Raw genomic sequence first — 23587 nt, 5'->3', positions numbered from 1 at the left:
TGAGCTAGAAGCTGTTAAAATATCTGTGGACTTCAGTTTCATAGACTTTATTCATTTCTTTTCCTAAAATGAATTACTAGTATTGAGAGTTCTTGAGTCTTTAACGTGTATAATATACATATTTCATGCTGTCCAAATATTTTCAGTTCCTCAATTTATATGAGAAAAATTTGGATAATGTTCATAGAGTAAGAGATACATGTTTTGTTTGTTTGTTTGTTTTTTAAACCTCTATTTTGATGAGCTGTAAGGTGATTGGGAGATTATAAGTCAAGAATGTTTTACTTCATGCCTATGCATGATGGACAGATTAAAATTGTAGTTCACTTTTTATCAGCATTTCCATTATGTGGAATGAAATTTTTTAAAATCACATGGAAAGTAAAGCAGACTCTGTTAAAAATCCTCATTCTAATAATTTTATTATTCAAATAAAATAAAACTAACTGTTGTTACTTTGCTCTAATAGGTATTTTCTGTAGGAAAGTAATTTTGGAAAATTAGTATTATAGGTAGAATTACCAGGATATGTGCCCTTTTTGATCATTGTTTACCATTACAATTCATCTTTAATAGGAATATGCTAAGATAGCCTGTAGTAAGACACATCCTTGTGGCCATCCATGTGGAGGTGTTAAAAATGAAGAACATTGTTTGCCCTGTCTGCACGGCTGTGACAAGAACGCCACAACCCTGAAGCAGGATGCTGATGACATGTGCATGATATGTTTCACTGAAGCACTCTCGGCAGCACCAGCCATTCAGGTTGCCTCAGCTTTTAAATGTATCTAGACAATGAGTTGGGGAAATGTAAATATAATTGTCAAATAAAAAGATGATTGAAATCTTTTATCACTGGGCAAAAAGTCCATATATTGAGCAAATTCTGCCCTTCGTGTTCTTCCTATTTTGTGCACTCAGCTTTAATTTATGATTTTGTAGACTTATATACTTGATAGCATATATAAAATGTTCAGAAGAAAAAAAGTGATTAGATTATCAAGCAGCTAGTCTTCTGAAATCAAGAATGCCATTTTATAGTGTTATTTGATTGATCTGTATATATTTATACATGCTTCTGTATATGATAGAAGTTAATACTATTATGCTAATTCTTTTTAACTTTTGCTAGTTGTTTATAAGTATTTTCAATCTTTGTCACTGATTCGAAGGTAATGAATATTCTCCAAAAATAACCTGAAAGATTACTTTTTTTTTTTTTTTTTTTTTTTTGGTCATTGGGGATTTAACCCAGGGTCAGTTTCCCATTGAACTATACCCTCAGTCCTTCTTTTTTTATTTTTATTTGTTTTTATTTTAAAACAGTCTTACTAAATTGCTAAGGCTGGCCTCAAACTTGCCATCTTACTGCCTCAGCCCCCCATGTAGTTGGGATTATAGAGATGATATCTGCAATCTTTATATCAGTAGTTTCTTCTTCTTTCTCTGAGATATAATATTTCTCCCTATCCTAGCATATTTTTTATAGGTGCCATTACTATATAAATGGTAGGGGCTAGGGATGTAGCTCAGTAGCAGAACGTTTGCCTAGCATATATGGGGTGTGGGTTCAATTCTTAAACTCCCATAAAAAAAATAAAATAAAGCATGCTGTCCATCTACAACTATAAACTTTTTAAAATATATATGTATGTATGTATGTATGTATAAATATATACACACACACACATATAGATGGTAAACATTAGTTACCATTGAAGGGATTGTTAATAATGTCCCATGAATAATAAAGAAGTGCTAAAATTTCATTATACTAAGTTTCTTGATGTTTTTCTTCTATCTTCTTTAAGTAATATCTTACATTCCAGTTACTCAAATGTATCATTATTGCATTTGCTTACATGCTTTTGTTTCTTTCTTTAAGCTGGACTGTAGTCACGTATTCCACTTACAGTGCTGTCGACGAGTTTTGGAAAACAGATGGCTTGGTCCAAGGATAACATTTGGATTTATATCTTGTCCCATTTGCAAGGTTTGGAAAGAATCTGAATTTACCTACTTTCCATTTCTTTTCATCTTTCAAAATAAATAGGCATCAGTGTTTCTTGGTGCCCTTCCCTGTTTGCTGTTTACCATCAGCCTCCATCAGTTTATATTCCTCATCCAAGTGGTTCCTAAGAATGAGATACGGTCTCTATCTGCTATAAAGCATTTCAAAACAGTTATTGTCAATTAAAAGCTTTTTAAGTTAAATATTGCATGAAAAATTCATTTAAACAACATCGTGTGTTAATGATGCATCACTGTTTTCAGACCCCCTGAGAATTATATCACATGACAATTCCAAAAACAAAAAGAATCCTCTGGTGCTTGGAGGTATTGACACCTGCCATTAAAGAATGAAATATTGGTTGTTAGTGCCATTACAGCAGATTCTTTTAGAGCTAGTTAAAATGAGGAGAAAATTCTTGGCATTTTGACACATTTCTACAAAAGTAGTAAGAAAAGTAGGAAATTGTTTTGGCAGGCTAATAATGATTAATAATATGCTTTTGTTAATAGAATCTGACAATGCCTTTCTTATTAATTCTTCACTTGTTTTTGTTCTGTTTAGTTCTCCCTGTCTTCATATGTGCACCAGTCTTCTTCATATGTGCAGACTGGTACAAAGCGCTTAACATGAGAAGACAGTCATTACTTAGTTGGACTGAGGAATAATCAAAAAGATTTAGTGTTTTGTTTTCCCTTCTCATATGGTGCCAACCTGGGGGATGGGAGTCACATTTAAGAACCTAGAAATAAATACAGGGAAGTAGTGTCGATAATACTACCTGCCCATTTCTATCACATGTCATTCTACCCTTATCTTCCAGGAATTAAAATACACACACATTTCCCACAAACAGAGGGAGTGTATCTCATTTGTTTCAGCCAGGTAACTTTTATTCCCACAAAACTTAAGCAACAGGAAATATATTTCAGATTCCGGAAATATGAGATTTAAAAAAAATTTCATGCTGTCATTCCTAATTGCTCTATTTCCCCTTTTCTTATGTTCAAGAAGACTTTACAGAATTATTTTTAAATAACGTTTTTTTAAAAACGTGTTTATCAACTATCTCCTGATACATTGCTTGGCATGTGGGCCCACACTAAGTATTTGTTCAGTTAATTAGTAAATTATGCTTTTAAAGAATGTTCATATTTTTATTTCAGAATAAAATTAATCATATAGTATTAAAAGACCTGCTTGATCCAATAAAAGAACTATATGAGGATGTCAGAAGAAAAGCCTTAATGAGATTGGAATATGAAGGTCTGCATAAGAGTGAAGCTATCACAACTCCTGGTGTGAGATTTTACAATGATCCAGCTGGCTATGCCATGAACAGATATGCATATTATGTCTGCTACAAATGCAGAAAGGTAAACTACAAATTATATTAAGAATTTTTAAAGCTAGAAATTACCTATATTTTTAAGAAGTTGAATCATACAGTGATTTCTTATGTATTTTTTATGTATTTTCTTATGTATTTTTTATGTTTGAACTTAAAAATAAGAAAGCCTGATGCAGTGTTTCAAGGTGAACTTATTTACTTAATTTGCTTTAGAGTTTTTTTTTTTCTTTTTTTAACCTAAACTTACTTTTTACAAAACATGTTGTAATATTCCCGTACAAAAACTACTTCCCGGGGCTGGGCTTGTGGCTCAGTGGTAGAGCACTCGCCTAGTTCGTGTGAGAACCTGGGTTCGATCCTCAGCACCACATAAAAATAAATAAATAAAATTAAAGATATTGTGCCCGCCTACAACTAAAACATAAATATAAACAAAAACTACTTCCCATCAGTAATAACTTGCTGCAATTGATTCATGAATGAACTTCTCTTACTTTTCTCTTAACCACTCCCTTGTTAAAATTCTTACTTCCTCTGCTGGGGATGTAGCTCCGTGGTGGAGCACTTGCCTAGTATGCATGAGGCCCTGGATTCAATCCCAGTATCACCAAAAAAAAAAAAAAAATTCTTACTTCCTTGGCTTCCAGGAAGACACTCCCTTTTGATGGCCTCCTTCCTTTGTGGCTAACTTCTTTATCAGGCTCCTTTTGTTTTCTTTTTTTTTTTTTTTTTAAGAAAGAGAGAATTTTTTAATATTTATTTTTTAGTTTTCGGCGGACACAACATCTTTCTTTGTATGTGGTATTGAGGATCGAACCTGGGCCACACACATGCCAGGCGAGCACGCTACCGCTTGAGCCACATCCCCAGCCCTCGGGTTCCTTTTCATTTATACTTATTTTCCTAGTGAGAGCTCCTTATGTTTGGTGACCTCCAGTACATCCATGCATTTGCTACCACCTATACCATTATGACCTTCCAAAATGAGATTTTTTTTTATTGGTTGTTCAAAACATTACAAAGCTCTTGACATATCATATTTCATACATTAGATTCAATCAAAATGAGATTAGGTACAAATATCCAACTGCCTGCCAGTCATTTGAATTTCTTACAGGTACTTGAAAGTTCACTGTCTGGTATTAGGTTCATCAACCCTGACTTTCCCAGTCTATTTTTTTTTGGGGGGGGGCAAAGGGGTACCAGGGATTGAACTCAGAGGCACTTGGCCACTGAGCCACATTCCCAGCCCTGTTTTGTATCTTATTTAGGGACAAGGTCTTACTGAGTTGCTTAGCACCTTGCTTTTGCTGAGACTGGCTTTGAACTCACTATCCTCCTGCCTCAGCCTCCCGAGCTGCTAGGGTTACAGGTGTGTGCCACTGTGCCTGACTTCCAGTCTACTTTAATTACAAAGTCCTTTCAATTCTGTCTCCAAATCTCTGTTGAATCTTCTTTTTTTTTCTTTCTTTCTATTCTTCAACAACTCTAATCATTTTCTTTGGTGCTACTGAGTCCCTAAACTTTCCATCTGATCCCTTCTACTTATACTGATACTAGTAAGTCAATATTTCTAGATCTTAAATCTAACTGGGGCATTCTTCTGCTTATAATCTTGTAGCCCTGTGTGTTTCTTCAGACATGAATGGAATTCTCATCTCCCATTGTATTACCATTTATACTTCATGCTACATTATACTGAAAACTGCAATTGTAGCCATGTTCTCTCTTTCATTGACACCTCCAAGCCATTGCCAGATTGTTTCTCTTCAAGGAATGTTCTTTTCTACCTCCTGCACTTTTACTCTTCACCTGCCATGCCCATCCCGAAACACACCTGCTCAAAGGTATGATGAAATCTGTCTTATTCTAGTTCAGGATTCAGCTCAGGTTTCACATCCTCTGTAATGTGCCCATATCTCCCCACATCATCCCTATCATACGGTTTTGTTATCTTGCATACATCCATGACAGCACTGCACTTGCAATACCATTACTGATTCACTTGTCTCTCTGATCAAACTTTTTCCATGAAAACAAATATCCTTGTCTCCATTACAAGCATTTGTTAAATGTTAACTAAATTAGAAAATGAGTGAATGAGATATGCATAGTCTTGGAGTGTAACAAATATACAGTTAATGAATAGAAGGCTAAATGGATATATGATAGCCAGAATGGCAGACAAATATACATGGAAAGACCAACAGTGTACATTTATGAAACTAAAATATTATTTCTATGTTTTTAATGTGCTAAACATCATAAATGAATATTGTGCTACCAAAAGGGTAGTAATCAAATATTTAAGAAGTCAAACAGAATATATAGAAAAGTGAAATAGCTGAAAAAAGCATTGGGCCTCAAGGTAATATGAAATACTTCTCAGGCCAGATTTAGCTTGTAGATGGCCATTTATAACCTCTGCATCAATGGAGCCTGTCTTTTGACCTGTTTTTCTAGTACAGAAAATAGATTTATATTGAACCAGCTTGTTTATTCCCAATTTTGACTTAGCTTTTTGACTATGAGACAAGATATTCATGCATGATGTGCATGTCCCAATTTCTTGGCCTCATTTTGTGCCCAGAGCAAATACAAATAAATCATCCATCATGGTAATTTCATTTATTCATGTGTCTATACTAGATAAAACTATGCTTTATAAGTATGAAGAGTATTGTGAATAGAACTACCAAATTTTCCTTTCCTTTTAAAAAATGCATGATAAGAAGATGATTAAAATTGATTGCTTTTTCTTTCCCATTAGGCTTGAAATTATAATTTTGTACCAATATTTATGTTAAGCATATTTCCATTCTATAGTATTTTAACTTAGGAATGGCTAAGCATTTTTTAAGCAATGGAAGGGAATACTTCATTTTTTAAAAAAATATTTTTTACTTATAGTTGGACACAGTATGTTTATTTATTTATTTATTTTTATGTGGTTCTGAGGATCGAACCCAGGGCCTCGCACGTGCTAGGTGAGCACTCTACCACTGAGCACAACCCCAGCCCAGGAATATGTCATTTAATGTTTCAAAATGAGGAAAATAATCCAAACTTTGCCATGAAAAAGCAGTTTGTACTTACTTCTTCATATGTTGTTCTCAATATTCATTTGGAATATTATATATTCTCTTATCATTGTGCTTTGACATGACAATAGTTAAACTATCCATTCATGAAAGCATGAATCCAGAATTGAAATAGCTTTATTTCTTACCCTGATCCCGCCTTTTATAACAAGCAATATGGGCACCAGTACACCTGGCATTATAAAGGACTAGTCAACAGATAATATTATTTCTAAGACTTTTTTAAATTTGTTCTAATTAGTTATACATGACAGCAGAATGAACTTATTGTATACAAGTAAGACACAACTTATTTCTCTGGATGTACACGATGCAGGCCTTCCCTCCCCTCACTCCCCTCTGCCTAATCCAAAGCCCTTCTGCTCTTCTGTAGTCCCACCCACCCCCCATTATGGATCAGCAGCCACATATCAGTGAAAACATTTGGTTTTGGGGGACTGACTTATTTCACTTAGCATGATATTCAACTCCATCTATTTACCTGCAAATGTCATCATTTTATTATTCTTTGAGCCTGAGTAATATTCCATTATGTATATATACCACATTTTCTTGTATCCATCTTTTGTTGAAGGGCATCTAGGTTGATTCCAAAGTTTAACTATTGTGAATTGAGCTGCTATAAACATTGGTGTGGCTGCATCACTGTAGTATGGTGATTTTTAAGTCCTTTAGGTATTCTTGGTCAAATGGTTCCAAGTTTGCTAAGGAATCTCCATACTGCTTTCCAGAGTGATTGCACCAATTTGCAGTCCCACCAGCAATGTATGAGTGTGTCTTTCCCCTCAACATCCTCACCAATATTTATTGTTGCCTGTATTCTTGATAATTGCTATTCTGACTGGAGTGAGATGAAATCTTAGAGCTTAGTTTTGATTTGCATTTCTCTAATTGCTAGAGATGTTGAACATTTTTTCATATATTTGTAGATCAATTATATTTATATTTCTTCTTCTGTGAAGTGTCTGTCCAGTTCCTTAGCCCATTTATTGATTGGGTTTTTTTTGTTTTGTTTTGTTTTTTTCTTTTTTTTTTTTAGTTCTTTATATGTCCTGGAGATTAATGCTATATCTGGGGTGCGCATGGTAAAGATTTGCTCCCAATTTCTAAGACTTCTTGATCTGACTTTCACTACACACCTATGACAATGCAATATCACATCTCCCAGGCCGGCATTTTCTTTTTTTCTTCCATGATCTAAATATAATCTCTCCATAGGCATATTTTGGTGGTGAAGCGCGTTGTGATGCTGAAGCAGGACAAGGGGATGATTATGATCCCAGAGAACTCATCTGTGGTGCCTGTTCTGATGTGTCCAGGGCTCAGGTAGGTAGAACATTTAATTAGAAAGGACGGTTTACGGAAACGTTAAAAAAATTCCGTTTTTTAAATAATGTAATCAATAAACCAGGATTTTCTACTAGTGTTTTCTGTTGTTTATGTAGCATTGTGTACTTATCCAAAATGTTTCATTTGTAGCATTTCTTCTGGGTGGTATTTTCATTTTATAATTTGTTTTCCATGAAATTATTTTCATATTTAAACAAGGAATAATTTTATATATTTAATTTTTTTGAACTTGCAAACTTTTATGTTTTCCTGCACAGTACATCTATGACATTGGAAGATTGATGAAGAAATATTAATTTTTCATGACATATCAGTAAAGATTCAAGGAAATTAAGTAGTTTATATATGAAATCTTGTATGTTGTGCTGAAGATGGAATTAGAACCTGGGGCTTTTTCCAGATCTTTTGAGCAAAGCCACGTATTTATTCTTGAATTCATCAATTTTAATCCATTTTCAGAGCTATATATACTATCAAAATATGAGTTAATGAGTTTACTATGACTGTCTTAAGTGTAGTTGAAATAGTCTCACTATACTATTCTGCTATCTTTTCTTTTATTAATAGATGTGTCCTAAACATGGCACAGACTTTTTGGAATATAAATGTCGCTACTGCTGTTCAGTGGCTGTCTTCTTCTGCTTTGGAACAACACATTTCTGTAATGCTTGTCATGACGATTTTCAAAGGATGACTAGCATTCCTAAGGAAGAACTACCACACTGTCCTGCAGGTATGCCTTCAGTTTTTTTGTTTTTGTTTTTTTGATTTCAGTGTTTTAAAATCACAATTATAATCTACATAATCTAGTTTTGTTTTGTTTTATTTCATTATTTGGTACTGGGGATTGAACCCAGGGGCACATAACCACTGAGACACATCTTCTCCATCCTTTTTTTTTTTTTTTTTTTTTTAAGAGAGAGAGAGATAATTTTAATATTTATTTTTTAGTTATCAGAGGACACAACATCTTTGCATGTGGTGCTGAGGATCGAACCCGGGCCGCATGCATGCCAGGCAAGCGCCCTACCGCTTGAGCCACATCCCCAGCCCTCCATTCATTTTTTATATTATATTTAGAGACAGGGCTTCACTGAGTTGCTTAGAGCCTCTCTAAGTTACTGAAGCTGGCTTTGAACTTGTTATCCTCCTGCCTCAGCCTCCCAAGCTGCTGGGATTAAGGTGTGTGCCACTGTGCCCAGTTTATAATGTAGTTTTATGTAAAAATTATATGGGCACTCTATTTCAAATGATGGAAACTCAAACAGAATAAATACCTCAACCTTATAAGAAGAGCACTTCCTGAGTAAAGTAGAAAAGATAAGGTCCTCATCAAAAGTGAGGAGCGAGGAGCTTAATGGAGCAGATCTCTGAATATGAGAATGAAGTCTACCACGGATTAGTAAAAAGATTGTCACCAGGCACAGTGGCACACACCTGTAATCCAACAGTTTGGGAGGCTGAGGTTGGAGGTTCAAAGGTTACAAAGCCAGCTTCAGTAACTTAGCGAGGCTGTAAGCAACTCAGCAAAACCCTGTCTCTATTTATAATATAAGCAACTCAGTGAGACCCTGTCTCTAAATAAAATACAAAATAGGGCTGGGGATGTGGCTCAGTGGTTGACTGCCTGTGAGTTCAATCCCCAGTACCCCCTGACCCCATAAAAAAAAAAAGAAGATTGTTGATGAGCCTTTAAGAGCTATGTGAAGTTTGATATTCTAAATTCATTATGGAGCCACATAAAAGGGTTTTGTGATTTTTTTTTTTAAACTGGAACCAGCATTATAAATTGGATAAGTAATTTGCCTTAAGAGTGGCTGAGAATTGGGGATGTTTACCCTGGTGAGCATCAGAAAGCCAAGGGAATAAAAAGAAGCCACTAAAAATAGAGGAAAATGATTATGTATACATTCAGACAGAGGAAAGGAAAACACTGAAACCAAAAGAGTCTGAAAAAGATCTAAAGAGGTAGGGAGGCAGTGATCACTCTGAGGTGGAATACCAGGCTTGCTGGAATCGAGAGAAGTAGAAGGAGAGGTAAATGGAACCAAGAAAAGAATTTTTAATTAGATATATCTGCAATTAGTGAAACTATAAGTATAGAACACAATATATTGTGCTGTTAGATCTGGGAAGCATACCATCCCATCAAATCTTAGGCCCCCATGGAAAGTAGTTTGATAGTGCCCCTGAGATTTACCAGTGCCATTAGTCTTAAGCAATCCCAATTCTGTGATACACCTGTGCATGTAAAGAAAATAACAAAATACAAAAGCGTAAGGTTATTCATTGCTTTTTTTTTTTTTTTTTTTGGTGGGGGATAATCAAGGATTGAACTCGGGGGCACTTGGCTACTGAACCACATCCCCAGCCAGCCCTATTTTGTATTTTATTCAGAGTCAGGGTCTCACTGAGTTGATTAGCACCCCACTTTTGCTGAGGCTGGCTTTGAACTTGTAATCCTCCTGTCTCAGCCTCCCAAGCCTCTAGGATTACAAGCATGTGCCACCGCACCCAGCTACAGCATTGCTTTTAACAATAAAAATCTGTGAATAATACTAGTATCCATTGAGGGAGCTATTAATACTAAATACTGTACATCATTTTAAAAAGAAGAACGGTGTTTCTTTGTACTGATGTGAAAAGATCTGTAGCAGATAGTGTAAGTTAAAAAAGCAAATTACAGATCAATATATATAGTCTGCTACTTTTTTAAGAAAGCAGAAATGAAAAAATTTATTTATAGATGCATAAAGAAACACTGGAAAATTCATAAGAAACCAATAATATTGATTAAACTGTTGAGAAAAGCAAGAGTAAGGTGGTGATAGAGATAGGAGTAGAGAGGTGACTTCTGATTATAAATGATTTTTAATATTTTGTTTTTCTTTTAAGATTTTGATTTTAATCCATGAGAATTATATTACCTATTTAAAAATAAATAGGGCTTTTTTGAGTATAGCTACTTTTTGCCAAAGGCAAGACGTCCCCTTGTATGTTCACATGATCAAGTCCTTTAAACAGTGGTGAATCACAGAAGTGAGGCAGCAGAGGAGTTAAGGAGAGGCAGAAGGAAGGAGCTAACAGTGATTCAGGGCATTTCCACATACATATTTTACTTTTAATCTATAAGGTAGATGGTATTTTCTCCATGGTCACAAATAGAAAATTGAGGCCTGGGGAAGTAGTTACTTGATCTCAGGTCATAAACTTAGATGGAGATTTGTACTAGCCTCACACATACCCCTAATTCATCTATTCATTTAAAGAATGAACAGAATTAAAGGAAAGCCCACAGTGATATCAATAGGGAAGATGGTCATAGACAGTTTACTCAGAAGGACAAGGACAGGAGGAGCATTCTCTCAACCACTTGCAACTAAATTCTAATCTTGATTTGATGTATGGATGAGGACAAGAGTAGAAATTAAGAAATTGGAGTAGATAATCTGTTTCAGTCCATTTGGGCTGCTGTAACAAAATGCCACAAACTAAGTAGTGGAATAACAACAGAAATATATTTCTAACAGTTCTGGAGTCTGAGAAGTCTAATACTAAGGTGCTGTCAGACTTGGTGTCTGACCAGGGTTCACGCACAGCACCTTCTTGCTATATCATCACAAGGTGGAAAGGATTAGGAGTCTATTTATAAGGGAACTAATCCCAGTCACAGGGTCCACCCTCATGACTATATCCTTTCCCAAAGCCCTACCTCATAATACCATCACATTGGTATTTAGGTTTCAATATATGAATTTTGGGGCCACAGAAGAATGAAGACTATGACACAATCCCTCTGTCTATTCATTACTTTTCTAAAATATTTATTGATCGCCTTTTTGGTGCCAGGATACTTCTTAATCTTCCCAGTAACCTTTAAGTTAGATATTTGCTATGCCTACTTTAAAGATGAGGGATCTAATAATCAGAAAAAATAAGTTCCTTTGATTCAGTGTATATAATTATCTGAAAAATGAGGATAAGAGATTTGGATTTTTGTGACTAGTAGAGAATTGATAGACGATAACAATGTCTCAATAGTAATCACTCATATGTTTGCAGGTGCTTTTGTTTTGTCTTTACTTTTACTATTATTATTTCTTACATTGTGGTCCATTATGAACTCCCTGAAGACAGGAATCATGTACTTGTTCATCTCAACATCCCAAGCACCTAACACACCATTCACACGCTAGTGACTTCATCAGTGTTTGCTGAGTGAATGCCTTCTTTTTTCCCTGAAGAAACTCAAGTACTGCAGTTTGCATGAGCCACCACAGATAGCAGTGCTACCTGAACTAGATATGCCACAGGGTGTACCCCTCCTGCACACTGCCCTACCCATTCATGGGGGAGACACCAGTATGCATTGTAATTTGGGACAGGAGATCTACTCTCCTTTATAATTAAATGCAGGCATAATTAACTTGCTAGCCAGTCCTGGAGTCTCCCACATTGACCCATTCCAGGTCTATGCCTGCACTTGAATCAGCTCAGCTACTACTCTTTCATGTTAGCTCAAACCAGCAGTTGACCTCTGTTTCTGAGATTAGCTATCTTCACTTTTCTATCCACCCCATTCCTTGGTGTTACTCTTGTATGGAACTTACTTTTTATTCACCTGAAACAGACCTCAGTTTGTTGTTGTTCAGTAATAGTAATAACAGCTAATATTAATTTCATGCTTCTACTGTGCCAAGTTAAAAGCTTCATAAACTCCAGCCTTTTACCTCTTATTGTTTCCTTTACTGTTTTCACAGTAGAGAATCTTTTAAACCCCAGAGAGGTAAATTGAATTAAATCCCCATTGATCTGAATAAACTCAGTTCATCCACACACATGATATATTTCTCTTAAGCAAAGTCAGAATTTACATTTATTGATTGAAAAAAGTATCTGTAGAAAACTAATGTGTAGTTCCTGTCTGTTTTAGTGGGTAATCTGCAATTGAGTATAAGCACAATCTGTGTTACTCCTTGTTTGTAAAGAGGCTAAAGTGCTTTTTAAATGATATGAAACACATAACATGAAACACATTAGCATAAAAAATTTCTTTTAAAAAATAAAAGAGTATAAGTTTTGGGGTTTTTTTTACATCTTTATAGGCCTACTTTATTTGGTTATTATCTACAAATTTTTATCTTCCCGAAACTGTTTTTTCTAGATTATGATATTTTGTTATTTTAATGTTCATATTTTAAGTTGATTAATTTTCACTTTCCTACTAATCTCTGTTCAGGTACTTTTTAAAAATAACAGTAATAGTCAGTCTTCCCACTGATAAATGTTCCCTTTCTCTTCCGTGAAGGTAGGGTAATAATAGCATGGCTTATTATTAACGTATATTAGGTTTGTTTTTATTTATAGACAAACATCCTGCACCAAAGTCCTCCATATTTTCTCATCCAGAATAATTTTCTGCCAGTTTAAATTGAGGGATGTTTGTGACCATTTTTGCACATTGCAGATTTAAAATGACATATCTGATTGATCTATTACTAGAAAAAGACCTGTAAGCTTATAATGGTTCTCTTAAGGCAGGATGTTGTATGTAGGAACTATGTCACTTTCTTTGTTATTTGTATCGGTTATGTTGAAGTTTTTATAGTGAACATTTTTATTTTGTGATCAGAAGAAAATAATTTTATATTTTATTACCATGGTCATGCTATTTTGTTGAATAACTTATCAATGATTCCTATTTATGTGAAGTTGTGTGTGTTTTAAAAACATTAAATTCCTTTGTCTCCTTTAAAATTGATACAGGTCCCAAAGGCAAACAGTTAGAAGGAACTGAATGTCCACTCCATGTTGTTCATCCACCCACTGGGGAAGAGTTTGCTCTGGGGTGTGGAGTGTGCAGAAATGCTCACACTTTTTAGAACACTCAGATCCTTTATCTATAGAGAGAAAAGTTGCCTTCATCCACCAAGAGGATACAGTGAAGTTTAAACTTTGCTCAGGATAAGGACGGGACCATTTTTACATCCATGAAAATGAACTATTCACGGTGCAAGAAGGATGCCAAATACCATGTACATAATTCTTGCTATGGAAAGTTTCCCCGTTATTTTGGTTTATCTTCTTTTGAACCAAGACATCAAATTTGTGAGGTGTTTGCATGTGGCCATTACCGTCTTTGGCCTGTGAAGCATTGGACATTTATAGATAATTGATATAAAAGAATTGCCATACCCATGGACTAAGAATGATGCCGGCTTTCAAGCAAAAAAGAAAAATAATCATTGTTTATTGTATACTGCCTTTTTGTAATCCTGTACAATTGCATCACGGGTGGGGATAAAAAGAGGAATATTCTGGTTTATTTCCTAGACTGTTATTTAAAAAAAAAAATTGTGTTAGGACGGCATATAAATGTAATAAGTATCACACTGTATATAAAGATATCAATGTTTGTCCTGTATAAGAATTACTAAATTACAAATGCAGTTTCATTTAAACTTCTAGGTTAAGTTTGAGCCTGAAATTTTAATGAAGTGCAATACTGAGTGTGCCTCATTATCTTGCAGCTGTAAACATATTGGAATGTACATGTCAATAAAGCCACTGTACATTTTTATACAGTGATAAAGTCTAATATTTGTGTAAGGTGTTGTTTGTTTGAGAATCAAAATTTAAATAGCTTCAAAGTCTTAAATTCCATTTAAGCTTTTTGGAAAGAAATTATTAACATGGCCTAATTATGATTCTCAGAACTGATTATTAGGGAATATAAGAGTAATAATGAAGCACTATGCTGGAATCTTAAATACTGCATAGATCATGGTGTGTGTGTATGTATATCTTTTCATAAACACATATCAAAGACAGGAAAATACTTAGGGAATCAATCAACTGCTATCTTCTTAATTAGTAGCTTTTTTTTGTTCTTTTCTGTGGCACTGGGGATTGAACCAGTGCTTTACCACTAAACTCCATCCCCAGCTTTTGTGTGTGTTTGTTTGTGTGTGTGTGTGTGTGTGTGTGTGTGTGTGTGTGAGAGAGAGAGAGAGAGAGAGGTTCTCACTAAGGCTGGCCTGATCCCCCTGCCTCAGCCTCCTGAGTGGCTGAGATATAGGTGTGTGCCACTGCCTCAGTCTTTTATCTTCTATATACTAGTAATGTGTTTAGGTGGATCTTTTTTTTTCTTTATCTTTCCTTCCATTAGAGTCATGAAATTGCCAAATTATTGATTTACATTCTATCCTAAATCAGATGATATTTATTTCATGAGACTCACGAATTTATTTTATTCTAAATTCCCATTATTGGAAATACAGAAATTAATTTGTCAATATAGAAATAATTGTCAAATTTAATAACATTTTTAGTAAGCATTTGTGAGAAGTTTAAAACAATCTTTGTCTTAAAGAAATTAAAATACAAAAAAAAAAGATCAGATCTGAGCTCAGATAACTATTTTATAGAATGTTGTAATACATTTCATAAAAATATCCAAACCAAAGACAAAATTATTATTGTTTGGTTGGTTTTGTAGTTGGGAGAGTGGCAACCAAGAGACCATTGGAACTCCATCTTAAAGAGCAAATAGCATTTCAAGGAACAAAGGTGTGAAAAGTGGCATGAGAAAAAAGTGCTAGGTGGAGAAATATAAAATGTGATTAGAGAACAGTGTGCAGTGTTGATTTAACATGTTTCTAAGAAACGCAAAATAGGTAAGAGTCCCAAGGAAAATAAGGAGAGAATGAGGTAAGCCTGTGATGATAAGTATATTTGACTTAAACTCAAGTCCATAGGAATGAAACTAACCATGAGAATGCCACCCAAACAAAAGACTTAATGGACAGTTGGGAACTGTAAGGAATACCATTTCATCTACACTGACTTTGCTGATAAATTGATAAGCTCCAGGTAATGAGGGTGGGGGAAACCAGGAAACTACTGAGATGCATAGTAAAGTTCTAGTAATAAAAGGAGGGAAAGCAACTAAGTTCTACAATGTGTACTCACAAGGACTTGAACTTATCTTAATTTATGAGGAATCCATCTTTAATTATACGATCCTTAGTATTTCAAAAATAGCAAACTTAAACATTTTAGGAATAAACTACAACAAAGCACAGAAAGGGATGACTGGCAGGCATTTGGTTAAAGCATCTTGTGCACAAAGATCATCCTTTAAATGTTCTGTGTAATATACCAGGCAGGAAGCAGTAGAACCATAATAGGAAGGGTTAGTGAATCTTTCTGGACAGAAACTTCACCGGTTATATTTTCAAGCATAGTAAATGCAATTTTTTTAAAAACAGTTTTCTGGTCTAAGATCGTATTCTATAAATAAGCTTATTTGATAAAATATATGCAGTACTTTCTATTCACACTTTACTCAGCGTTTTACTAATTTGCTGCCTTTTTCAGATTTTTCAACCTCAGCAGCTCTCCCTGCCTACTGTGTCACCATATTCCATCTAGACCCAGACTCTTGTGTTTCTGATGGTCACTGTTTGATGGAACATTACAGCTCATTTTCCTGAAAACTGCCAATAGCACATGAAAAGTGCTGGGATTGAAGCAAGCCCTGACTCTGCCCCTTTTTGTGCCTGTGTGACCTTGAGTAAGCCACTTATTTTGGTTAGAAATAATACCAAATCCAAATCAAATGGAAATGTATTTACCAAGTACTTTATCCCACAATAAAATAGTATTTAAATGAGAAGAGCAAAGGAGAGAACATTTACTTAACATCTCTCAGATTGCAGACACTGAATTAAGCTTTTTATGTAGTCCTCCCAACAACTCCAGAAGTAAAGTATTATTAATCTCATTTAGCTATTTACAGAATTTAAATGACTTGTACTAGATTCATACTGTTGTGGCTAAAAAAAAAAAAAAATTCTAAAATGTACATCTAGAACTTTCAGTCTCTAAAGTCCAAACTTTTTCTGCCACATGATGCAATTACTTACTGATGGTTCTGAAAAGAATTTATGAAAGTTACTGGACATCTGTATGAACACGGTTGCAAAGAGGACAAGATAATATTTGCCCACAAAAGTGGTCAGTTTAGTTGGGAGCAGTGCAGCTCAGAGCTCCAGTTTAGGTGAGCCCCCACCTTGGGGAGAGTAGTTCCACACAGCCTTCAACTGCAGCACCTGTGGTATCCAACCCAACATGGGCCAAAACCACAGTCTTCTAGGGCAGCTCCAGCCAACAGAACATGGCCAGCATTCTAGGGCCTGTCAATTTATGTCCAAGCACTCAGATTGATCTTTATAGTCAATCTTTGCAACAGTACTTGGGCTGGCAGAAAACTGCTCAGAGCTTCATTATTGCCAGGGACCTTTCCAACCTGAGATTCTTCCTGTATCCCTCTCCTTTCATGAATCTGCATCACCTGAAATCTCTTCCTTCCAGCTCTCTCAGCCTACACTCTTTCACAGGCTTTCCTCCCAACAGATTCTAACTTCTAACTTCATGTAGGTATCTCCCTCCTAGAGGGCCTGACACATGAGGATAGTATGATTTAAATGGCTTACCTGAGGAGTTCACAAATGACCTCAGGTAGCACAGGGAAATTAGCTACACTGTGAAAACAAATACTGGAGGGAGTCACAGGAGAAATTATGAAAGAAAGTCAGGGTTGGGGATAACTGTCCAGAAAGTAACCCTGCAGTCTCAATATAGTTGCAACTTCACAGTAAGTTTCTAAGCAAAATGAGCCCAAGAAACATGTTCAGTTACAGCATGTCCAACTCCTCAAGAAAAAAGATGCGTTTTGACAAGAAAGGTGTGAAGGAGAATTCCAGGAAGAGAGTGTGGTGAGAACTAAGGTGCTGATGTGTTCCTCGGAGGTGTGAGTAGCTTTTGCCTCCTAAGTTTTATGAATATTTGAGTGCTCTTCTAGGCTTGCACTCTAATGAGGGTAGGATCTGTGTTCCCCATTGCTTAGTAACCATGATTTTCCCACTTGAAGGTGCTTGAATGGACTGTATGAGTTAGTTAATATGTGCAGCACTATGCACTAGTGACACAGAAATATGTCAGTGATACAATGTCACTAAGAATTACAGTCAAGGTTTTATTAAAAAAAAAAAAAGAAGAAACATTTACTGAGGGGCTTACTGTAGCCAAGCACTATATAGGTATGGCAGTGTAATGGCCTCCCCAAATCTTCCTGTGTCTTAATTCCCAGGATGTATGAAGATGTTATTACCCTGTGTGACAAAAGGGACTTTACAGATGTGATTAAGGACGCAGACCTTAAAATGAGATTAGATTGGATTAACACAGCAGGCCCAATGTAATCAGAAGGGTTCTAATACGGGGAAAGAGGAGGAAAGGGGGTCAGAGTAAGGGAAGTAGAGGATCAGAGGCCAGGTGCTACACTGTTGAGTTTTTGTTGTTGTTGTTGTTTAGTTGTAGTCAGAAAAAATACCTTTATTTATTTATTTATTTGTATGTGGTGCTGAGGATCGAACCCAGCGCCTCACACTCACTAGGTGAGCGCTCTACCTCTGAGCCACAACCCCAGCCCCTACGCTGCTGGTTTTGAAGATGAAGGAAGGGGCCAGGTGCCTGAAAAGACTGATGACCTCCAGAAGCTGGAAGGGGCAAGAAAACAGATTCTCCCCTGAGCCAGAAGGAATACAGTTCTGCTGATACCTTGATTTTATTCCATTTTGGATTTCTGATCTCTAAAGCTGCACAAAAATTAGTTGTTTTTTTTTTTTTTAAGCCACCAAGCCTATGGTAATTTTTTACTGTAGCAATAGGAATCATACAAGGGGCTTCCTGCACCTGATCATACTTTCATCTCCCACAAACCTATGAACTGTTGCTATCCTTTTTTCTTTTCTTTTTTTTTTTTTTTTTTGGTGAGGCAAACAAGTCTCACAGAAAAAGACTGAAAAAAATTTCAATAATTTTTAAACTGATTACACATAGAAATAATATTTTGGATACACTGGGTTAAGTAGAATAAATTAATAAAATAGATCTTACCTGTTCCTTTTAACTTTATTGTGGCTTCCAGAAAATTTTAAGTATGTGCCTTGCATATATTTGTAATGAAGAGTACTGGCCTAGAATCTTATCCTCCACAGTTTGATTTTATCATTTTATTTTTAAATTAAATTTTACCTGATATATAAAAATATAAAAATTTTATTTATAAATAGGGTAACTTGTGATGTTTTGACGCATGTATGTGCTTTGTAATGTTAAGAATATCTAACTCCCCAAATTTTATCATTTTATAGCAAAATATTCAATATCTTCTAACTTTAAAACTACGTAGTATATCCTTATTAGCTACAGTCACACTACTGTACTACTATGCAATTTTGTACTACTATGCAATTTTTCATAATTGCATACCAGAACTTCTTACTCCCGCAGGTAAAAACAAATCTGTGGTGATAGATTTCAGAACAGTGTTTACTTTTGAGAAGGCACTGCAATAAGTCACTTTAACATTTTATATCCTGAACAGGACAGTGGTTTCACAAGTGCACACATACAGAAATCCATCACACTATATATCTAAGATTTATGTACTTCACTGCTTATAAATGATACCTTCGTAAAAGAAAAGTTATAAAAGATGACTCAGGGAAAGAGCATGGTTATACATAAGCTTAAATGATAAGTCTAAAAATTTTTGTTTGATGTTATAAAGAGTGAAGTATTGAATGCTTTGAGTGAGAAGACATACTCCAGTCAGTACTTCATGAAGATGAACAAGAAGCACCAAACAGCCTTCCAAGACCCATCAGCTCAATCAGTCACGAACCTCTCTCAGTTACTGAAGTGGGAACAAATGATTAGGTGTCTGGTGATGAATAACGTGGTGTCAACACAAAAGCTTTGATTTAATGGAACATGGCATATGATACCAGAAGGCTGATAAAAATGAAATGTTCCCTCTACCTAGATTGTTTAGCAAGAAACCTAATGGCCCAACACATTGGTAAAAGACCTCACGGCAGTGACCTCACAGTTAGAAGGGGTCTAGAAATTTGTCAGGGCACTAACGGAAAGATGCACCCAATATTGGACACCACTACATGTAGCACACATAAATATGTGACTTGGATATTGTAATATAGAGAAGCACAATCTCACAGCTACAGTCAAGATAGGGCAAGAAAGAACACGGGAATTAAATATGGCAAATAGCATATTTTATATCAAAGAATGAGATCTATCAGGCAGGTAAAAGGGGCAATTAGGAACTCAATGTAGCATTGTACATGATGTTTAATTTCAAAATGCTCTCATATGAATAGGAAATAAGAAAAATTGACAGAATTATAGGAGAAGGTATTAATTATCATTGGGATAAATGAATGAGCTCTGAGAATGCCCACTTGTAAAGAATAGCTCTGATTAAAACTGAAGATTTCTATGCCTTGTAAATAAAGTCTGTGCCCATGGATATTCAAAACCTAGGCACAACTTGGTGCCTGAATGAAAAATAACTATATATCTGCCATTGTGGAATGACCTGGGAATTCCACCATGCGACCAGCGCACTGGTTTCATTAATGAGGTTCTTGGCATAAAAGTTAACTAGTGAGATCGAAATAAACACACAGACTCAGTTACCTTTTTCTATGACCAGGTCCAAGACGGTTCCCCCTCTGGCTCCCACCTCGAACCACCAGGCAGGGCAGCAAGGATTACTCAGGGCTAGCAGGAGAGAGAGAGAGGGAGCACGCCAGGGAGTAGCCTTTTATTGGGGAACAAATTCAGGGGAGAATTCCATCCAACGAAGGTTGAGGAGGACTGCACTCTAAGGTCAGGGTCAGTGATTGGCCCCCGGGGTCAGTGGTCAGTCAAACCCCCATATGGACAGGCTCTCGCACCAGGAGAGGGTCGGGGAAAGCTCCAACACAGTTTAGCCAGAGCGCCTCAGACCCAAACTGGGAGTTGCCCAGTCACATGTGAGAATGGCTCCCCACACTGGGATACATTTGAGAAATAGACAACTAGAGTTTGCCTCTTCTGGACTCAATTCTAACCAGTATGAATACAACTAATTAGCATCTGTGGACATGACAGGGCTGAGGTCCCTTAAACCTGCTTTGGAAAACATACTTAAAAATGTGAGTTTAATATCACTTACTCTTAGGGCAAAGTAAAGGTCATGGATGAAAATAATTGAGAAACACATTTTGTTTGCACCTAAAAAAAAAATAGTCTGTCTAATAAATCCCTCTTTCAGTGGATCAAATATCCTTGGCAGGTAGTGTTATCACTGGGGCTACTCAGGGATGTTTGGTTACAATGGCAGAGTGTGGGAAACCATCTATATTGGGAGAGGGGAATAGTGCAAACAATTTGAAATCTATCTGCAAGGCTAAATATGAACCATTTTCAGCTAGTGTGATGTGTCTCATAATGAGTGCCAAGCCCAGGAAAAAGTCATGTCTAGTATTTGCCTGGGTTATTAGTTTTCAAGGGACAAAACCAAAGGCTTAGGTAAGAACATTTTCTGCATATGTTAGTTTCCCTTTGGTTTAGCTTAGGCCAACAAGAGAGAAAAGTCACAACTTGTGAGGCTGAGAAGGCCTAGCATTGAAACAATCACTTCTGTCCTTCTTTAAGGAATTAGAGCCAATAGTAATAACAAGGATGTAGCTAACATTTCTTTAAGGTTGCCGTATGCCTACAACTAGATGACCTATTTGTTTTACATATGTTAAGTCATATGCAAATCCTATACCATTTTGTGTAAAGGACTTGATTATCCAAGGATTTTGGTATCCTGGTTGGGCAGGGGGAATCCTGGAACCAAACCCCCAAGGATACCCAGGGACAACTTGTACCACAACATAACCTAATCTATCCTGATTACTGGTATGCTAAGAAGGTGGTGTTTGGGGTATGCTCAGCCCCTGGAAGAGGTACTGTCTGTGGAGAATTTAAAAGCAATAATAAGGCTGTCTAATTATTGGACTGCTCTTTGGCCATGTGTACTGGCAATTCTAGAGAGTCACTAATAAAATTATTCTTCCCTGATGGATGATTCTGCTCCATAGCCACCCTTCCTCAACCCACATGCCATGGATCTTGACTAAAAAAATTGGTAAATGTAAATAAGTATTGACTTATCAAAAAATAAGTGCAAGCTTATTTTTTTTAAGCTGAAATAAAATCTTTAACAATAGCAGGGTTGAAGAGAGGGTATTCAATAGGTAAAGTATACCAAGGTCCTTGTTTTGTTTAGGAGGAAGGTAGACTCTAAAGGGGAAATTAAAAGGTACTATGATTGGAGTGTAATTGAATATTAATTTGATATACTGATTATATTTACTTAACTATTCCCAATATAAAATGGTCCCATTCATTCTGCCATTAAAACACAATATTCGCTTAACATTGCCATGTGCCTGCAATTGAGAAACTAATGTGACTCCATTTTTGAGAAACCAGCCTCTACCTCAGAGCAAAGCCTGTCCAAGGAAGGGGGCATGACCCTTGTCCTTGGAAAAAACCACGGAGCATTCCTAAGCACATACCCATCCTGCTGAATTGTTTGTCCATAAATAACAGGAGAGGTCTGAGGCTCCAGGTGTCCCTGACTCAGTTAGGCTAGGTGAGGACCCATAGCAACCCCCCTAGCAACCTCCAATCAGCATGCGTTGGGAATGGTTGTGAGTCTAGGCTGGAGCTTGCAATGAAGACTCTTGTGTGATTGCATTGGATTCTGCTCCTGGAGGTCTATTGGGGTTCAGGAATCTGGCATAACACAACTAGTTGACCTATTTGTTTTAGATATTAAGTCATATACAAATACTAAGCCATTTTATTTAAAGAACTTAATTATCCAAGGATTAATGTGTTATACCACATTAATGGTTTAATGTGGTTGGGTGATCCTTTATATTGCTAACCTAGCTTCAAGAAAAGGGGCCTATTTTTGACTTGTTTTTCTTCCTCTAATAATTATCATTACCTTTCTCAGAACTTCCTATTGTTCCTCACAATCCAGTCACTGAGGGACCTAATAAAACGTTGCAGTTCAGGTACATCCACTTATGATGCTGCTGGAGAGTTTGCTCAGTTTGTCTTGATCTGACAGCCAGTCCTTAAAAACAATCACTAGCATTTCCCCACATTTAATCTTAATGTAATTTTACATATGGCTTCCTAGTTCAATTTCTTGGGAGAAGGGGGAAAATGGAGGGATCCTCAGAATCACTGCCTTCCAGTCTTTCCCCACAAGGGTTAAGGAGTTCAAAGGCATCTTTGAATGGAAAACTCCTTTTTCTTTTTTCTTTTTGAGAGGGATGGAGAAATGGTGTGTAATTCAAACTAAGATTTTGCACCTAAGGGCATTTCTAATTTTGAAAAACTCAATACCCCCAAATCTAAACTTTTAAAACAAGTCAATTAGGTAGCAGTTACAAAAATGTCTTGATTTACAAAAGGCTCCTAATTCTTATAATTAGTCATCTATTTACACTCTCTCATTGTTTTTGAAAAATTTCAGGAGTCTCTTTACTTCATAAAGCAAGCATGGTTTTTAAGAATAACTGATGATAAAAAATCTTTTGGAGCCAGGTGTGGTGGTGCATGCCTGTAATCTCAAAGGCTCAGGAGGCTAAGGCAGGAGGATCACAAATTCAAAGCAGCCTCAACAATTTAGTGAGGCCCTAAGTAACTTGGTGAGACCGGGTCTCAAAAAAAAAAAAAGGGTGGTGGTGGTGGTGGTGGTATGGGGGCGGGGGACAGGTGGTAGAGATGTGGCTTAGTGGTTAAGCACCCCTGGGTTCAATCCCTAAGAAAAGAAAAGAAAAGAAAAGAAAA

General features: G+C 36.2%; 1 protein-coding gene across 4 annotated transcripts in view; it reads left to right on the top strand.

Moving 5' to 3' along the window:
- Mycbp2 (MYC binding protein 2) overlaps positions 1 to 14393 on the top strand; it is a 280426-nt gene extending 266033 nt beyond the window's left edge. For all 4 annotated transcript variants that reach the window (XM_026407494.2, XM_026407493.2, XM_077795218.1 and 1 more), the window contains 6 exons: positions 577 to 765; positions 1886 to 1993; positions 3178 to 3387; positions 7682 to 7789; positions 8381 to 8546; positions 13580 to 14393. In XM_026407494.2, coding sequence (XP_026263279.2) covers positions 577 to 765; positions 1886 to 1993; positions 3178 to 3387; positions 7682 to 7789; positions 8381 to 8546; positions 13580 to 13695 — 897 coding nt within the window. In that variant the 3' untranslated portion in view covers positions 13696 to 14393. The remainder of the gene's footprint in view (positions 1 to 576; positions 766 to 1885; positions 1994 to 3177; positions 3388 to 7681; positions 7790 to 8380; positions 8547 to 13579) is intronic.
- The last annotated feature ends 9194 nt before the right edge of the window (positions 14394 to 23587 follow it).

The sequence above is a fragment of the Urocitellus parryii genome, chromosome 2 (genome assembly GCF_045843805.1).
Source record: "Urocitellus parryii isolate mUroPar1 chromosome 2, mUroPar1.hap1, whole genome shotgun sequence".
NCBI classification, from domain to species: Eukaryota; Metazoa; Chordata; class Mammalia; order Rodentia; family Sciuridae; genus Urocitellus; species Urocitellus parryii.
Note: the sequence above shows the minus strand (reverse complement) of the source record. Positions and strands in the feature narration are given on the sequence as shown.